At 42.2% G+C, this 17,954-nt stretch overlaps 1 protein-coding gene across 1 annotated transcript; it reads left to right on the plus strand.

The window, feature by feature from the left end:
• Positions 1 to 2,409: 2,409 nt before the first annotated feature.
• Positions 2,410 to 9,465, plus strand: LOC149298183 (opsin-3-like). Its single transcript, XM_089487652.1, has 4 exons — positions 2,410 to 2,749; positions 4,226 to 4,554; positions 7,344 to 7,577; positions 9,325 to 9,465. The coding sequence occupies exons 1-4, from the start codon at positions 2,410 to 2,412 to the stop codon at positions 9,463 to 9,465; spliced, it is 1,044 nt and encodes a 347-aa protein (XP_089343778.1).
• Positions 9,466 to 17,954: the final 8,489 nt, after the last annotated feature.

Below are 17,954 nucleotides of genomic sequence, written 5' to 3' on the forward strand. Positions count from 1 at the left end.
TGGGTTATAGGACTAATCCAGTAGATTGAGCTGAGATAACACAGCTAGAACACATACCGGTACATATGGCTAATAGGCAGCTGCCTAAAACATTACCTCAGGCAAAAACTTAAATAAGAAAACAGTGGAATAGAACAATATAAGGTAAAAGCCCTGCTTTAAGCATATATATTATATAGAACGCATGCCTTGTCCAAATCATAGATGATGAATTGTACAGTATGAAAAATACTTACCGTATTTTTCGCTCTATAAGACGCACCTGCTGATAAGACGCACCTAGATTTTAGAGGAGAAAAAAAAGGAAAAAATATTTTGAGCTAAAAAATGGGCTAAAATATTTATTACAATAACTGAATAAGCTATGAACACAGTAAGACACACACAGTAAGACACACACAGACACAGTAAGACACACACAGACACAGTGAGACACACACACACACACACACAGTAAGACACACACACACACAGTAAGACACACACACAAACACAGTAAGACACACACAGTAAGACCTCCCTCCCTAACCCCCTTTCTCAGTATCTCCCCTCTAACTCCCTAACCCCCCCTTCTCAGGATCTCCCCTCTAACTCCCTAACCCCCCCTTCTCAGGATCTCCCCTCTAACTCCCTAACCCCCCCTTCTCAGGATCTCCCCCCCCGCCCCGGTCACTTACCTTAAACTCCTGTGTTGGAAGCGTGAGGCGTTTATCTCGGGTGCCGGCGCTTCACTGCTGAGCGCCGGCGTCTGACGTCATATGCCGGCGCCCAGCGTAAAGCGCCGGCACCCGAGACAAACGCTTCCAACACAGGAGTTGAAGCGCTGAGGCAGGCGGCAGTGGCGGCGGCCGCCGCCAGCAAAGGATTCCTGTATATCTGTCAGGCAGGGGGGCCCGAGAGTTGCCGAGCGGTTGTCTTCAGCAACCGCTCGGCACCCCTTGGGCCCCCCTGACTGGCAGAAATCCAGGACTCCTCTGCTGGCGGCCGCCGCCGCCGCCTGCCTCAGTTGCGACCCCGGATTTATCGGCGTATAACACGCAGGTAGGGTTTAAGCTCCGGATTTTAGTTAAAAAAGTGCGTGTTATACGCCGATAAATACGGTATATCGTTGCCCCCCCCCCCCCTCCCTGCCTGCATCTTCGCTCCATAAGACGCGGCTGATTTTTCATCCTACTTTGGGAGGAAAAAAACTGCGTCTTATGGAGCGAAAAATACGGTAACAGCTTTATACACTGGGGAAGCAATCAGAGGCTTGATTTTCGGTGTCTCTGCTTATGTAATGTCTACCTGGGCCCATGTCAGGTGATCCTGAAATACTTGCCAGTCTTTGTTTTCTTTCTTCTGATCATCCACATGTGGAGTTTCAATAGCTACATAGAATTTTTAGATTTAGATGGGCGCAATAAATTGCATTTGATGTGATAATCAAAATGCTTTGTAATAATAGTTATTATTGTGCTATTGTCAAATATTGAGACTTTTCTGAAAACATTGATTATATGCTATCATTCAGACAACCACTTCTCCTTCTGGTTTTACATCTTTTGTTCTCATAATAATGCCTGTTTGACACTGGTAAAAAAAAAGGCAATTTCCATTCCTTTAAATTCGAGTGTCGGAAAGCAAATATAATTATTTTTTTCTAGTACATTCAAAAGGCACCATAGTAGATGCATTTTCATATATTATTGAAATGCTGTGCTTTCTTAGAACCAGAATAACTAAAATGTATAATAATAACAAATAATAAAAAGAAAAAAAAACATTTGCTACATCTTTTGTGAATAGACTTGAGGGTATGATTTAAGTCAAATCTAAATATGATTAGGTTGAGCTGCAGATTCACTAGGTGAATAGGTTACCTATCACAGGTGATGGACAGGGCTCTGGGAGACCACAAAGGCTTCCCATGAAATGGTTCGACATGAGATACAACCTAAAGTGGACTTTTATAGGTGATCAAATCTTTTTGAAGCACAAGAACTTCCTTTGATTATAAATTGTGAATACTGGCAACATCCAGGGGTATGGTCATCAGTGCATGCCAGTGAAAGTATGAATAATAGCACACTGCATAGGTTGGCATGTGATAAATAACCTTTTCAGGCAGGGAATTATTTCAGCACTGATATAAGGCCCACTACTTAATGGTTTATTGAAGCCTGAATTGTGTAGGACCCTGCCCCCTCCCTGCAGCTACACATCAGCAACACCCTGTGCGTGTCTTATTACCCACCCAGCTTCATGGAGATCCCACAAGGATCCTAGTCCTAGAAGGGGAGTACTGCTGGGCTTGATTCGGTGCACCGTACAAGTTGTGGGTCTCTAGTTATGGCTGGCTATACTTCTTGCCTCCACGGCATCTTAATAGAGAGAGCGAGGTGCCGCTAGAGACCAGCTGCCCCGGACATGCAGAATGACAGCTCCGTGCTTAACATCAGCCGGGGGCACTCGCCGGGCACGCTGCTCCCGGTGGCCGGACTGACCAGGACTAGCCACAGCGTGGTGGCCGTGTGCCTGGGCTGCATCCTGGTGCTGGGATCTCTGTACAACTCCCTGGTGCTGGTGATCTTCGTGAAGTTTGACTCGATCCGGACTCCCATTAACATGATATTGCTTAACGTCTGTGTCAGCGACCTGCTGCTCTGTGTGTTCGGTACCCCGTTCAGCTTCGCAGCCAGCGTGTCGGGAGGGTGGCTGATCGGTCCGCAGGGCTGCAAGTGGTATGGCTTCTGCAACGCTCTGTTCGGTAAGTGGTAAATAATAATAATAATAATAATAAATCATTATTAATCACTGTCATTTTCAGTAATGATTCTACAATCAATAATTATAATATAATAAATAATATTATGTATATATATATTGCCATCAGATTTTGTGCTGTTAATAGTATTTAAATTGAAACAGAAGATATGCTCAATGCCCTGCTCACCAGAGCTTACACTCAAAATGTTTATTGACCCTTGAAATAACAGGGAAAAGTAGTGAAATGTTATATTACTTCTGTATGTTCTGTGCAATATACTGAATGCTCTGACATAGCATTGTAATGTAATGTCTTCTAATGTGGTATTTAATATATTGCTAATGTTATATTTAAGTATAGCCTTCGATGTTTAAAGGGGCACTCCAGCCTTCATATTCTCTTTAATGTCAATGATAGCCAAGCGTCCACCATTGAATTAACTTATTTGCATGGAAATGCATGAAGATTCACCAGAATCCACTCTATGCATTTGCTCATTTTTCCTTCCTCCAGCCGTTTTAGGAAATGCGTTTGGAAAAGATATGGGTATACTCAGCACAAGCCAACAATGTACCAAGGAGAGCTCCAGGTCCTCTAAAATGATCACCCGTGCGCATGAGGAGGAAGAACTCCCACTGATTTCACGGGCAAAGAATGCACATTATAAAAGTACTTTAACATGCATTCTTTGTTGGTGGGGCTTTATGGGTCATTCGACCAACTCGTTCACACAAGACAAGCATAACGAAAGTAGTAACTGGGCCAAACTACCAAAGGTTTCTTTTAAAAGATATTAGAATAGCTGTAATATGAGACTAATTACATGTTTGCATTATGTAATACCTATTGTATAATGACAGGGCTCATATGGGCTAATTACGCATGTGAATTATTGTCCTTGACAGTCCTCCCCTTAGCCTCATCCATAGTTTACAGCTAATTTCATATATCTTGATAACTAATAGTACACTTTTTATTTAAACAAAAAATATTTTATTGGTTATTGTAATGGGTATTCTGTTTCAAAAACATTTTATAAGATTGGTTATTTTTACTAAGAATACGAATATATTGCAAGGCTCGGGTTTTGGTTAAAATGACATGCTGCACATCAGAAACTGGAGCTGCACCTGTGTTGCAATGCAAGGATATCTAGAGGCTTGGCAAGAACAGATTCATTGCCCCACTGATTGCAACCTTGGCCACCAAGCTCTAAAGATACAGAGGTTGTCGGTTTAAATGAACACTCCAGCTATGATATGCACTTTATTGCTTAATTAGCTGCATGTTCCCTTTAAATGTTTGGGTTGTCCCTTTTCCAAAGTAGAAAGAACTTGATTTACCTGCAGATCTAGAAGGAGTTTTAATGTAGACCATGAATACTCATATTCTATAAGTGACTAAGGCTAAAATAACTTCTCTGCAGACAGTCTTGAATTTCAAAATCTCATGTGATATATTTTCTTTTAACTTTAGGTATTGTGTCTCTTGTTTCTTTGTCTACTCTCTCATATGAGCGTTACATCACGGTGCTTAAATGTTCAAAAGCCGATGTGTCAAACTACAAAAATGCCTGGATATGTATTGTTGGATCCTGGAGTTACTCTGTGTTTTGGACTTTACTCCCTCTCTTCGGATGGAGTCGCTACGGTCTCGAAAGTTCCGGTACTACATGTTCGGTTGTCTGGCACTCCAAGTCTGCAAACAATGTATCCTATATAGTTTGCCTCTTCCTTTTCTGTCTTGTGTTACCTCTGCTCATCATGGTATTTTGCTATGGACACATAATTAGAGTAATTCGAGGGGTAAGTTGTATTCTAACTTGATCTATAGAGTTGACCAAAGTTTGTTCTATTAAAGAAAAAAATAAGATTATTAAAACGTTATATTTTTCATTACAGGTAGGATCCTATGCTATACATCAAACATAGTTGTCTTAGTAGGTGTGCTACTTTTTTTCTAGAAATACAATGGCTTACTCTCTAGTGGAAAATAAACCACAATGCGAAGCAGATTATATTCTGGTAAATTAAACAAAATCTTATTTTCCATTTACAGCAAGTGATGTCATACATTCCTCCCAAATATCCCTTTTTAGGAGGGACAATAACTCTTTTGGCTCTAAATCCTTCCATCCCTCTTTACTCATCTGATGTCCCTCTGACAGTCCCAAAATTTGCAATATGTGTATAGAAACATCAGAAAACTTAGTTTTCATAAATCTTAACCTTTAAGCCTTGTTCAAGATAATTGTTACTATTTGGATAGATAGGTGGGTAGACAGATATGCATACGCACCCAGGTATACATTTAGTGTTAATATTTAGATTAGTGAATATTATTAGAATATTAGATTATATTTGTGTTAGCATGCAAGGGCACTAAGTTGATTCAATTCAGTCAGTCTGACCATTAATTCAACTGACCGCTCAACGTCTTAGTGCATAGACCCCATACATGTATAAATTCCCTTAAAGTGTAAGGAAAGACCACAATGGTCACATTCAATTTGTATTTCCTTCTACCGACCCTAACATTTTTCCACGGATTGCGATAAATATGTTATAAGTTATGTATAAAGGTCATTTCTGGAGCATTGCTATAAATGTGGAACAATCACCGTAACAACCAATATATAGTTCTGATTGCTCCAATTTTCCCAAGCACTAGAATTCCTTTTTTACATTTATAGCATGCCTCTAAAAAAAAGAGATTACAAAAACTAATCTCTCCTGACCTCTTGCCTTTTCTTCTACCTCTTCTCACAAACTGCCTCCCTAAAACTGCATCCTGGGTGGCTTTCATCGTTTGATGATTTCCCTCCTCAATCACCAGTTTCTGATATCTCCACCACTATTGAGAATTCCATACTCTGAAATCTGCTGCCTTGGCTCCACTCTTTCCACTGCTTTCCATAGCCTATAGAGTACTTAACAACACAGTTCTCTGTATACGTACATTCCTATATCCAAATACTCTGCTAATGACCATTCTTGTTTTGCCCATGACGACCTTCTGTCTTCAAATTTTTTATCTTTTTCCCACTTGGGCCGCCCAAAATTTTCTGTTCCCTGGTATTCCCAACCTTTTTGTTGTTAGCTGCCAGTTCCCCTTTTTTCAGTGCTGTTTTGTTTAAAATATAAATAATTAGCTATAACATGAATACGCATTAAGATGTACTGGTACAGAAGGATGCGCTTACAATCTATTTAGAATGATTCATAAAGTGGGTATGGAAGGACTGATTCTTGCAAAGGTCATGTGGAGAAGTCAGGGGCTTGGAGATCTTAAGATGGAGAAACCAGATAAATGATTTCAGCATGTAGGATGTAGATTGTGGATATTAATAGGATAAATTAAATACCTATCTGAACCGGTAAGCCTATAAAGTTAGAATAATAATGTACAGTGTGGGATTCCTTCATCTACTACCTGCTTTTATACATAATACTTTGTTGCCTATGTTCTGTGGTATGATTTAGGTTAGTTTAGGTTACTTTCTTTCTTATTATATCAGGGCCAGGCCAAGCTTTGGGGATTGTTTTGCTGTACATATGCCCCATAGGCTTCATTGGCCAGGGGAACCATCTTGTTAACCTCTCGTCCCCCTGGAAAATTGTGTAAATCATTGAGCTGACTTTTAGTCCCAGTCAATAATGTTTTTATTTTACCAGGAAACATAGAAGTTTCTTTCACAACAGTACTGTTAAAAGATTACACCTGAAATGAGGCAGACATTTTCAGAAATCTGAAACATGAAGGAGATTTTTTTTCTAGAAGTCCAATAACATATTTGATGAGCTCTGTAGAATAAGGTGAAGCCTTGTAATATGAACCCAGGAGTAGGATGCTTAAAGTGGAATGGAGGTTGTAGGATGGCGTGGAGAGCAGTGATGAGCATTCAGATGGGAAGGCAGCTTTTCAAAGGTTGTGCACTAGGCAATAGAATTATATGCCTGGAGTCAAGTATCAGATCTTTATCCATACATTTTTCTCTTCTGATATGCATGCCATTAATTTTGACTTCCATATTTAAAGACTGTATTTTCTGGAGCATTTTAATATAATAAAAATATATAAAGGGTGAAAAGTACTCTAAACCTAGTCGTAAATAATCCACAATTTTAAATCTCCAATTGAAGTTTTATTCTATGCATCCATAGCCAGCAACATAGAAGTAGTTATTTAGAAAATAAATGTCCTGTTTGCCATCAGCCTGATGTGATGAAAACAGACAGAAGTGATGTTTCTGAGCAAAATACCAATGTCATACTGGTAATGACGCTTCAATGGACACTTAATGACCAGTGATCATTCTTTCATTAATTGATATTCTATTTTATACTATTTTGCCAATAAAATGGAGGCTAATGGGGTTTCCACTGGAGTCGTAATTCTTGAAAGTTATATTTGGTAATACATTCTTTAGTACAAAATTTGACAAGAAGGTCAAATCTTTGGCTTTCTATATCTGTTTTGAGCTGGGATGAAAAATGTAATAATTTATTTCAGTTATGAAAAATGTTGACCTATGATGGTCAGTCATGTCCTAAACTGCTAAGTCACCAAAAATATTTGTGTTTGTTTTTGGCAGATGACTCGCATTAATCTGACGACTGCTCAGAAAAGGGATCACCGATTACTGTTCATGGTAGTTTGTATGGTCAGCTGCTACCTCCTGTGCTGGATGCCTTATGGTTTAGTCTCCTTGATGACAACCTTTGGGAAACCTGGAATGATAACACCAACAGTTAGCATTGTACCATCCATTCTGGCCAAAAGCAGTACTTTCATCAATCCACTAATTTATATTTTTATGAACAAACAGGTAAGATCAGGATTTTTAAAGAGATCACTTTGTTGGGTGGGAGAGAAACACATGTTTAAAGAAAGTGCACATATATTCACAGAGTTCGAGCTTTATTTCCCTAACTTGAATGAAACTTGTCCTGCCTGTGTCCAGGACTGGGGCCTTTAAGGCCAGCAGCTTCTAAATGGCACTGGATGAGCATCTGCACACTAGGTTTTTGAACCTGACACATGTAGCGTGTGGCCGGGCATATCCAGCCAATGGCCACATACTGCAACACCCGATCCTGGAGACGCAGATTGGGTCAGTGTGTAGACATGTCAGCATGGGCGTAGGAACCCCTAAAAATCTGGGGGGACAGCATTTTCCCCCATCAGATCCCCACTTTCTCCCCATCTCTCACACTATCTACCCCCTCTCCCCCTTCTCACACTATCTACCCCCTCTCCCCCTCTCACACTTTCTTACTATCTACCCCCCTCCCTACCCTCCCTTATCACACTATCAATCACTAGCAATCACACTCCTATCATACCCAGGCAGCCAGTACATGCTGGTACAGGGTGTCTGTAAGTGATGTGCAGACCCCATATTGCTGGCAGCATCAATACACAAGGGGGGCAGCTAGCTAGGTTTCAGCATGTACTGGCTGACTTGGCATGATAGGAGTGTGATTGCTAACAGCAATCACAGTCCTATCATGCCTAGGTTCCAGCACTTACACATCCAACCAGTAAATGGTGGAACCTAGGCATGATGGGACTGTGATTGCTGTTAGAAATCACACTCCTATCATGCCAAGTCAGCCAGTACATGCTGGTACAGGGTGGCTGTAAGTGATGTGCAGACCCCATACTGCTGGCAGCATCAATACACAAGGGGGGCAGCTAGCTAGGTTTCAGCATGTACTGGCTGACTTGGCATGATAGGAGTGTGATTGCTAACAGCAATCACAGTCCCATCATGCCTAGGTTTCAGCACTTGCACATCCATGCTATCACACACACACTCATTCATTCATATACTCATTCATTCACAGATTAATTCCCTCACTCACGCATACTGATTCAAACACCCTCCCCACCCCCTTACCTGCACTGCAGCTCCTCGATGCCGCTCACAGACTTCAGCAGAGGGCGCGGCCTCCCTCTGCGTTCTCTGGTACTGCACAGAGGAAGCAGGATGTGATGTGATGTCACGTGAACTCTGCTGGGTTCCGCTTCCTCTGTGCAGTACAGAAGACCCTCCCACAGGTAAGTAGCAGGGCTCTTGTTGTAGCAGGGCTCGAGCTGCGGACCGCGTAAGATCTGTTGCCCTGGCTGCCAATCTTACGCGGGCCGAACCTCGAGGTCTCGCGGGCCGCATTTGCGGTGTTTCTATTGGGTGGGGGGTTCCTACGGCCCTGGGGGGGATTTCTTAATTATCGGTCCCCCCCGCATGAGTTACTGGGGGGGATCTGTCCCCCCCGGTTCCTACGCCCATGCATGTCAGCAGGACACCATGCATTTTCCCATTGTGTAAGTTTGCCATTGCAGGACTTTCTGTGTCTACCAGATTCAGGAGATCTTGGTCCTTCTATGTTGAGTACCTAGAGCACAATATCTACCCAGGTTGCCGAAATAAATATATGTAGACCAGTTTGGGGTGTCCCATGTACAACATTACCAGTGTTGTCATAGGCATTTTTCTTTTGTTTTATTAGAATAAAGATTTTTTTTCACAACTATCTGTAACATGATGTGTGGTTTGCAACTTGTTTTCCCAGTTTTTTAGGTGTTTGGTCTTATTACTCAAATGTGAAGTGGGCACTCGGAACAGCAATATCGCCTTTAACTCACATCAAATCAAGGCTGCCTATCCTGTGGAGGAAGTCAAAACTCAGAAGAACAATCAGCATTCACATTAAGCGAGGATGAGAAAAGACACAGCAGCCACAGTTGAAAAACAAGCAACAATGGCAGTTTTTGTTCACTACAAAGATTATAAATAAACCATAATGTCCGACCCCCAGCTGATTAATTACTGTAATAACATGAACATACAAATAACAGCATCTGAAAAGGATACACAAATGATGTGTTTGAAATTATGTGAATAAAGCAGGCCCTTGAAAATCATTAAATGACACCTTGGACTGTGTTTCTATAATTATTGCAGAGAATGGTGAATGCTTGATGCTTTCCGCTCAGCACCCTAATTGAGACACTCGCTATTGTAAATGCAAGGCTGTATTCTATTGTAAAGTCACTTATAAGACAGATAACAGGGGAATAGCTTAAATAAATCATTTGCAAAATATCTGTGGCATTATTAGAACCAAAGCTGTCCTCTTTATTAGATATGTAAAGGATATTGGGGGGGGGGTTCACACTAGTGACTATTTTTATATTCTGTATTACAGTACTGTGCAAAAGTTAAAGGCAGCAAAGTTGCTGTAAAATGCTGTAAGGTAAAAAAGCTTTAAATTTGAGTCAAATCAATATTTGGTGTGACCACCCTTTGTCTTTGGTCTCCCCTGGCTAACCTACGGATTTGCGCTTCCGTTAACCCATAACTCATTCACTCTTTCTTGCTCACTCTATTAATGTTCCCCTACTTTCTCTGCCGACCACTTCCCCTTCTGCCGGCCACTTCTGCTGCTGCATCTTCTTCATTTTCTGTTTTTTAGCTTCTACCTTCTCTTCTATCTTCAATCTGCTATCTTCAATCTTCTAGTTTGTCCGCATCTCTGGGAACATAACCTCGGCAGGGAACTCCAATGGAGGAGAGGACATGACCAAAAGCGTCGTTATTGGGTGATTGGAGCATCAGGGAGAGTATGTCACAGGAAGCTCCACCATTTTGGCAGAAGTTCTTGCCATGCTATGTCTGTGGAGATGCAGACAAGGATAGCCGATTGAATAGAGAAGAGAAGGGATAAGATAGAAGATGATACATGAAAAAAGGACTAGTGAAGGGGTAAGGGGCACTTTTCACTTCTTTTTAAATATATTTTATTTATTCATTTTATTATCAATTTTTTTTGTTTTGTTTTGTTTTGCGCTGTTCCCAGATGCCTCATACATTTTGTATGCCAGTTATGTCATGGTGCCAGAATCCCCGCAGGAATCCCCAGCACAGCCACTCACCAGGGCCGGACTGGGACTGAAAAGCAGCCCTGGAAAAATTTGGAGACCAGCCCCATATAGTTTATCTCACGGTGAAGCTCTTATACCCACACGCACCCCTTATACACACCCGAGTCACACTATGTGCAATTCTTTTTATCTCATTATTTGTATTAAAATGCCAGAAAGCAAAAGTGTTAAAAGGCCCTAATAAATTAAATACATTACACATAATAGGATCAAAACATTTACTACTGCGAACATTGTTAGATGAAAGAGTTCCATTTTATTTAGTGGAACAAAACACTGATCACATTATTCTTCACGATATTCTGGTAAGAAACTTTTATTTCTTTATTAATTCATGTAGACTATTTTTTTCCATATTTAATAAAAGCTATGATTGAGACATATTTGGTTTTTATTTCCTTTCATTTGACAACCTACCCCCGAGTTATGCACCTCTGACCCCAGGCTTGCCACTCTGCCCCCCTGATATGCCTTCTAACCCCCTATATGCCACTCTGCCTCCAGAAATGCCTTATACCCCCTATATGCCACTCTGTCCCATGATATGCCTTCTAACCCCCTATATGCCACTCTGCCATATAGGGGGTTAAAAGGCATATCATGGGGCACTCTGCCTCCAGAAAAGCCTTATGCCCCACTATATGCCACTCTGCCTCCCTGATATGCTTTATACCCTCTCTTTATACCCTCACTCTGCATCCAGAAATGCCTTATACCCCTATATGCCACTCTGTCCCATGATATGCCTTCTAACCCCCTATATGCCACTCTGCCATATAGGGGGTTAAAAGGCATATCATGGGACAGAGTGGCATATAGGGGGGTATAAGGCATTTCTGGAGGCAGAGTGGCATAAAGGGGGTTAAAAGGCATATCATGGGGCACTCTGCCTACAGAAAAGCCTTATGCCCCCTATATGCCACTCTGCCTCCCCAATATGCTTTATACCCTCCTATATGCCCCTCTGCCCCATGACATCCCTTTTAACTCCCTTTATGCCACTCTGCCTCCAGATATGCCGTTGACCCCCTATATGTCACGCTGCATCCAAAAATGCCTTATACCCCTATATGCCACTCTGGCATATAGGGGGTTAAAAGGCATATCATGGGACAGAGTGGCATATAGGGGGGTATAAGGCATTTCTGGAGGCAGAGTTGCATAAAGGGGGTTAAAAGGCATATCATGGGGCACTCTGCCTCCAGAAAAGCCTTATACCCCCCTATATGCCACTCTGCCTCCCTGATATGCCTCAACCCTCCTATATGCCACTCTGTCCCATGATATGCCTTCTAACCCCCTATATGCCACTCTGCCATATAGGAGGTTAAAAGGCATATCATGGGACATTTTTGTTTACTTTATATGGCAAGCCGATCCAGCTTGCCATATTAAATAAAAAATAATATATGCCACTCTGTCCCATGATATGCCTTCTAACCCCCTATATGCCACTCTGCCATATAGGGGGTTAAAAGGCATATCATGGGACAGAGTGGCATATAGGGGGTATAAGGCATTTCTGGAGGCAGAGTGGCATGAAGGGGGTTAAAAGGCATATCATGGGGCACTCTGCCTCCAGAAAAGCCTTATGCCCCCTATATGCCACTCTGCCTCCCCGATATGCTTTATACCCTCCTATATGCTCCTCTGCCCCATGATATACCTTTTAACCCCCTTTATCCCACTCTGCCTCCAGATATGCCTTTTGACCCCCTATATGTCACTCTGCATCCAGAAATGCCTTATACCCCTATATGCAACTCTGGCATATAGGGGGTTAAAAGGCATATCATGGGACAGAGTGGCATATAGGGGGGTATAAGGCATTTCTGGAGGCAGAGTGGCATTCAGGGGGACACACTTACATACACACACATGCCGATTTTTTTTGTTTTTAACAAATACAAAAAACATTATACAGTACAAAAAATACATTATTTTACTCACCTTCTACTTCTCTTGACTTCCTGGTAGCTGCACACTGTTCTCCTCTATGCTGACAGGATGCCACTGACCTGACATCCGGTGCTGCAGCAGTCTGAGTGCGAGGGGGCGGAGCTTCCGCTGCTCCCATCACTATGCAGCCATCAGACTGCTGGGAATGTAATCTAAACGGCCGGTGCGTGCTGATGCCGCCGGCCGGAGCTACTTTAACACTTTTTTTTTATTTATATGGTAAGCTGGATCGGCTTGCCATATAAAGTAAAAAAAAAGTATTAAAGCAGAGCCGGCCGGCGGCATAGCACGCACCGGCCGTTTAGATTACATTCCCAGCAATCTGATGGCCGCATAGCGATGGGAGCAGCGTGAGGGGTGAAAGGTCAGTGCGAGGGGGCGGAGCTTTCACCCCTCACACTGCTCCCATCACTAGACGGCCATCGCACACGGCTGCTGGGTGCTGATGCCGGCCGGCCGCATCAGCACCCAGCGGCCGCTTTGATTAGATTTCGGGAAGCCTGGGGGGCAATTGCCCCCCTGCCCAGCCCGCCCCTGGCACCGAGGGAGGCGTTCATTGCCATTTGCAGCCGCTCAGCGGCTGTCTTCATGGTAAGTCTGCCGGCCGCCCAGCCCACGGACCTTCCGGCCCACCGGGAAATTTCCCGGTATCCCGGTGGGCCAGTCCGGCCCTGCCACTCACCCGAATACCCACTCTCTCCGCGTCGCATCCGCTGCTCCCTCCTCCACTATCCGCATGGCCTCTTCTGGGCACATGCGCACGCGGGGGTTCTCATCAAACTTTATGCGTTCCCCGACACAGACGGCGGGGAACGTGCGAGTGACGTCCCACTAGCGGTTCGTTCATTGCTCAGTTATTGTGCCGTTATTGCCCTTGTTTTTCCTTGCTGACTCTTCGTGTATCAGACCCCAGCTATTCCTAAGGCTTGTTAACTCTCTGTGTACCAGACCCCGGCTATTCCTCAGGCTTGCTGACTCTTCGTGTACCAGACCCCGGCTATTCCTAAGGCTTGTTAACTCTCCGTGTATCAGAGCCCGGCTATTCCTAAGGCTTGTTTACTCTCCGTGTAGCAGACCCCGGCTATTCCTAAGGCTTGTTAACTCTCCGTGTATCAGAGCCCGGCTATTCCTAAGGCTTGTTTACTCTCCGTGTACCAGACCCCGGCTATTCCTAAGGCTTGTTAACTCTCCGTGTACCAGACCTCGATTATTCGTTTGTTATTGATTTTGATACAGTTGCGTTGCCTGCATTCTGGGACTCCACCTGCATTTTCTGACATCATCCTCTGCCGCCTCACACATGGTGACATCACTGGGCTCCCAACCAACAGGTTTGTCCTAAGTGGACTGAAAGGGTTGTGGTTTTTTTTTCAAGGCCCGTGAGATTATCGATTCACATATTTTAGGGAATACGAATAAATCTAGAATGAGAAATATTTTTTATTTTCTGTGTACTCCAATTATTTATTTAATAGATATGTCCACCTACTGATTCTGTATTTAGATGTTTACTAAGCGTTTATCTCATGATGCACAGTGGAAACTTTAATTCTCGTCAATATTCCCATGTGCTTGCAGGCCATGCTATGTTGTTAGCTGAGCTCTGTAATATATCTAGGTCATATTTACACAGGAAACACAACCATTATCTAGATCATTGCAGGAAACACAATTATTCATTGCAGTATTTTTTTAGTAGCAATATGCAGTTAATTAAATTTCTAGAGTTTAGCTTTGGATCCCATAGTGTAAATTGCTGATTTGTTACACAAATTTTTCATCCCCCTCATCATCTTCACTTTTCTGTTAACATTAATAGATGAGGTGGAAGGTTTTCAGTTATGTAATGGTTATTTAACCAGCCCCTCTCCCTCAAACACCAGCGTTTGAGATTCCCAGTAGTGGCCATCTTTTGCTCTTTCCAAGCAAACCGTTTTCTTGAAACACATTTATAAAATGCATGCATTTATTACTGACCAGCATAGGCCTTAAGCCACTGGCATATTCAGGACACTCATTTTGAATCAAGCTTCCAAAATCAACTATCCAGCACATATCATTAAAACGTTAGGCAGATGTCCTGTTTTTCCCTCCATATTCCCAGCCAACAACTGGAGCAAGTAAGGCATTTGTATCGCTTGTCCCATAAGCTAAGTAGGATTTATTATGTTGAGACATTGTTAATACATTTTTGCGAACCCTGTGATTTTGCCTCCTCATGCCTTACCTGGTATGTTGGTTTTGGCACACCTCAGACTGAATTTGCCCTTTTACCTCTATATGCTTCTCCTCTCTATTTCTAAACATTTGCCCCTACCTCAACTGTTTTTGTAGGGAAAAGCTCCTCCTCTCCTAAAGAACCATACCGCCAGTTGTGACACAACACGCAACAAGAGGTCATCATCTAAAGCTAGAGGGTCAAAAGTTTAGATGTAATGTAAGTAAGTTTATTTTGCTGAGAGGCTGGTAGATGAACGGCCTAATACAGTAAGGTCATTTAACCTGCATGGGATAGGTATAAATCTAGCCTGAATCTAAGACAAGACCAAGGAGGGAATCTTACATCAGGAAACATGGGCAGATGGTTCTTATCCACTTTGTTAAATTGTATGTTTCCCATGACTCTGGGTCAGTTTCTTTGGCCTCCGGTCACAGGAGCATTTGGTCATGCCCACTCACTGCCTAGGTTTCACCCACAAAGGTATAACTGGGGTTAGCGTTGCCCCCTAATTGAAGCCACAGTCCCAGAAGATGGGAAGATCAGGTATAATTATTAAAGCACGGTTCACATGGGGAGATACTGTCAGTCATTGAAATAACTACGTGTTATGCAAAACCACTTCTTTTTTAAACTTTCAGAAACATTGGGCATTGTTGTTCAGCTGACAGGCTCCCTTTTAAGGTACCCTGTTCTTAAAACTGAAGAAATCGTTTTATTAGTGAAATTGAATAGCAGCCTCTTGAAAAGGTCACTAGACACCGTATTGACATAAGCAGTCACTGCTTAATTTCATTATTTAGAGTTAAAGCACGCTGAAAGAAAGCTATCTGATAATTCTTGCCTACTTTGCAAATGTGTTTTTTTCACTTCGTATATGTCATTTAAAGTGATATTAGTAGCAAATATCAAACACATGTAACAAAAAATAAGTCATTAGCATCCAAATAATGTTTCAAAGCTGATGTCATTCCTTCAAGTTCATATTCCTTGTGTTTCACTTGGACGTTTGAAGCCACTTATGCCATACACATTTATGCTGATTTACGCATGAATGTGAAATAGAAACCACACATTTTCCAAATGTGGCCCCACATTACCAAATCTAATCCTGTGTTCCATGCATGTTCAGGGCAATTGGTGTATAGGTTCCCACCCACTGGGACCTGTTCCCTATCCTAGTAGTGGTTGGGAAATGGGGTGAATAGGAAGGGTTTTGTACCTTTAGGACATTGTGGAGAGGATATCTGGCTTGTTGGGGTGTGTGGGGTACTTTTACCTCAACCTGTATTTCTTCTTCAGGGGTTAACTGTAAGATGGCAGCTTTGGCTTTTGGTTTAAGGTTAGCAGTTGTGTGGATCTTACCATATGCTTTTAGGAACAAATTGTATGGTTATAGAAGGGTAATGGTCCAGCCATACAATAGTTATAGGCATGCATCTTGATGTGGACCCTGTGGAGTGAAAAAGCTTGGCTTCTGATGTAAAATGAGAGAGGTCTACCAGGGAGATGGCTCACCAAGTAAGTATTCCATTCAGTAACCCCTAATATTGCTATTACATATGGGAGGCAATGAGCTTTGTCAGATTTCCATTTGGAATCTACTGGACAACATGAAATCTAATTTATTCATTCATTAAGTCAGAGATTATTATTATTATTATTTGGTCAGAGATTATGTCATGATGTATATATCATAGAGGGGGTCAAACTGGCATAAATGCATAAAAAATGTACAACAAGAAGTAAGAACTGCTTTTGTATCATCTTGTGGTAGCATAGTAGTAGACCTGTCTGTTTTTTTGCCGAGACGGGGTTCACTTGATGGATGTGGGCTTACCTATCTTGACCCTGGCAGTTCAGTCGGGCTTGGAGAAAGCACTGAAGATATGGAGGGGCCAATAACATGCATGGTATCACATATTTTGGCAGTGGCCTACTAGAGATGGCTCTCATTAGGTACGGTGTCTCCTGGTGATCACGCCTGTGGACTTAAATGTAAGACACTTGGCAATGGGGCCTAGCAGATTGTGGCCGCTGTGGAGCATTGGCAAAATTGGTAATTATACGCCTTTAGATGTGTTATAATTATCTTTGAAGGTTGAAAGGGTAAACCATGTTTGATTAATATTACAGTATGAAACAGATGTGTTTACAATTGTTTATAATTTATCATTTTTTATTGTTATTTGTTACAAAGAATTGGCTAAAATGAAATATTAGCTGAAGTAAACAATTTTTTGAAAAAAATTGAGTGTGACAAAATGCCATATTCACATTGCCACCTTCACGAGTTTAATTATCTGGAACTAAAAACAAAGGTCACACTACACTTAGGAAGCCAGTCTCTAAGGGGACTATATGGTCTATATTATTAGAGCTGATATGTGCAATGATCCAAAAGTTTTTAATACACTCAAAGGCATTACGTCCCCAGAGAGCAGCAAAGACTTTTCCAATGGCATATGAATTATATAGCAATGACACACTGCTTACCCTAACTCCTCACAATATGGAGTGATAATCCTGGAACCTAAGTGCTGCTAGGTGCGTCTGCTGGTATTTTGGATCAATTGGGAGGTATTCTAAAGAGTGCACCAACAGTCATACAAACAGTCTCTTTGTTCAGGTAAGGCGAGCAAGTGGTCGCTTCTGTGACAGGCCCTGCTCACTGTGTTTGCCCTTTACAACACCACCAGCACAGGTGCCCCAAACTGGAATGTTGGAGGGTATGGAGTAGATGATTCAAAATCCTATGTTGTTACAAACACTAAACCATACCCTCCACCTCTTTAGGAAGGACAATCCCTCTTTCCTTGTCTTTTTTTTGTTGTCATTGTTCTCTTGTAGCCTTTCCATAATATGCCAAGCTGTGTGCTAGCCACATTCTGAAACCAGTCCCCTGCTGGATTCAAAAGGTATTTAACCACATTTGGACTACTTTGCCAGATCTATGAGCAAGTTTATTAATTCATATTTTGTATAATTATGCATTGTTTCTTTTTGGCAAAATGTTGGTATTTACCTTTTGAAATCTACACTCTTTTGTCCTGATCCCCCCTCCTCTAACCTCCTACAAGC

This window comes from Sceloporus occidentalis, unplaced genomic scaffold, assembly GCF_023333645.1.
Source record: "Sceloporus occidentalis isolate IW3139 unplaced genomic scaffold, rSceOcc1.0.p SCAF_34, whole genome shotgun sequence".
In the NCBI taxonomy this organism is placed as follows: Eukaryota; Metazoa; Chordata; class Lepidosauria; order Squamata; family Phrynosomatidae; genus Sceloporus; species Sceloporus occidentalis.

Excerpts from the sequence above, each read along its gene's own strand:
- LOC149298183 (XM_089487652.1), top strand. The coding sequence starts at position 2,410 with ATGCAGAATGACAGCTCCGTGCTTAACATCAGCCGGGGGCACTCGCCG. Across the intron at positions 2,750-4,225 it reads CTTCTGCAACGCTCTGTTCG|GTATTGTGTCTCTTGTTTCT; the intron begins GTAAGTGGTAAA and ends TTTTAACTTTAG. Across the intron at positions 7,578-9,324 it reads ATATTTTTATGAACAAACAG|TTTTTTAGGTGTTTGGTCTT; the intron begins GTAAGATCAGGA and ends TTGTTTTCCCAG.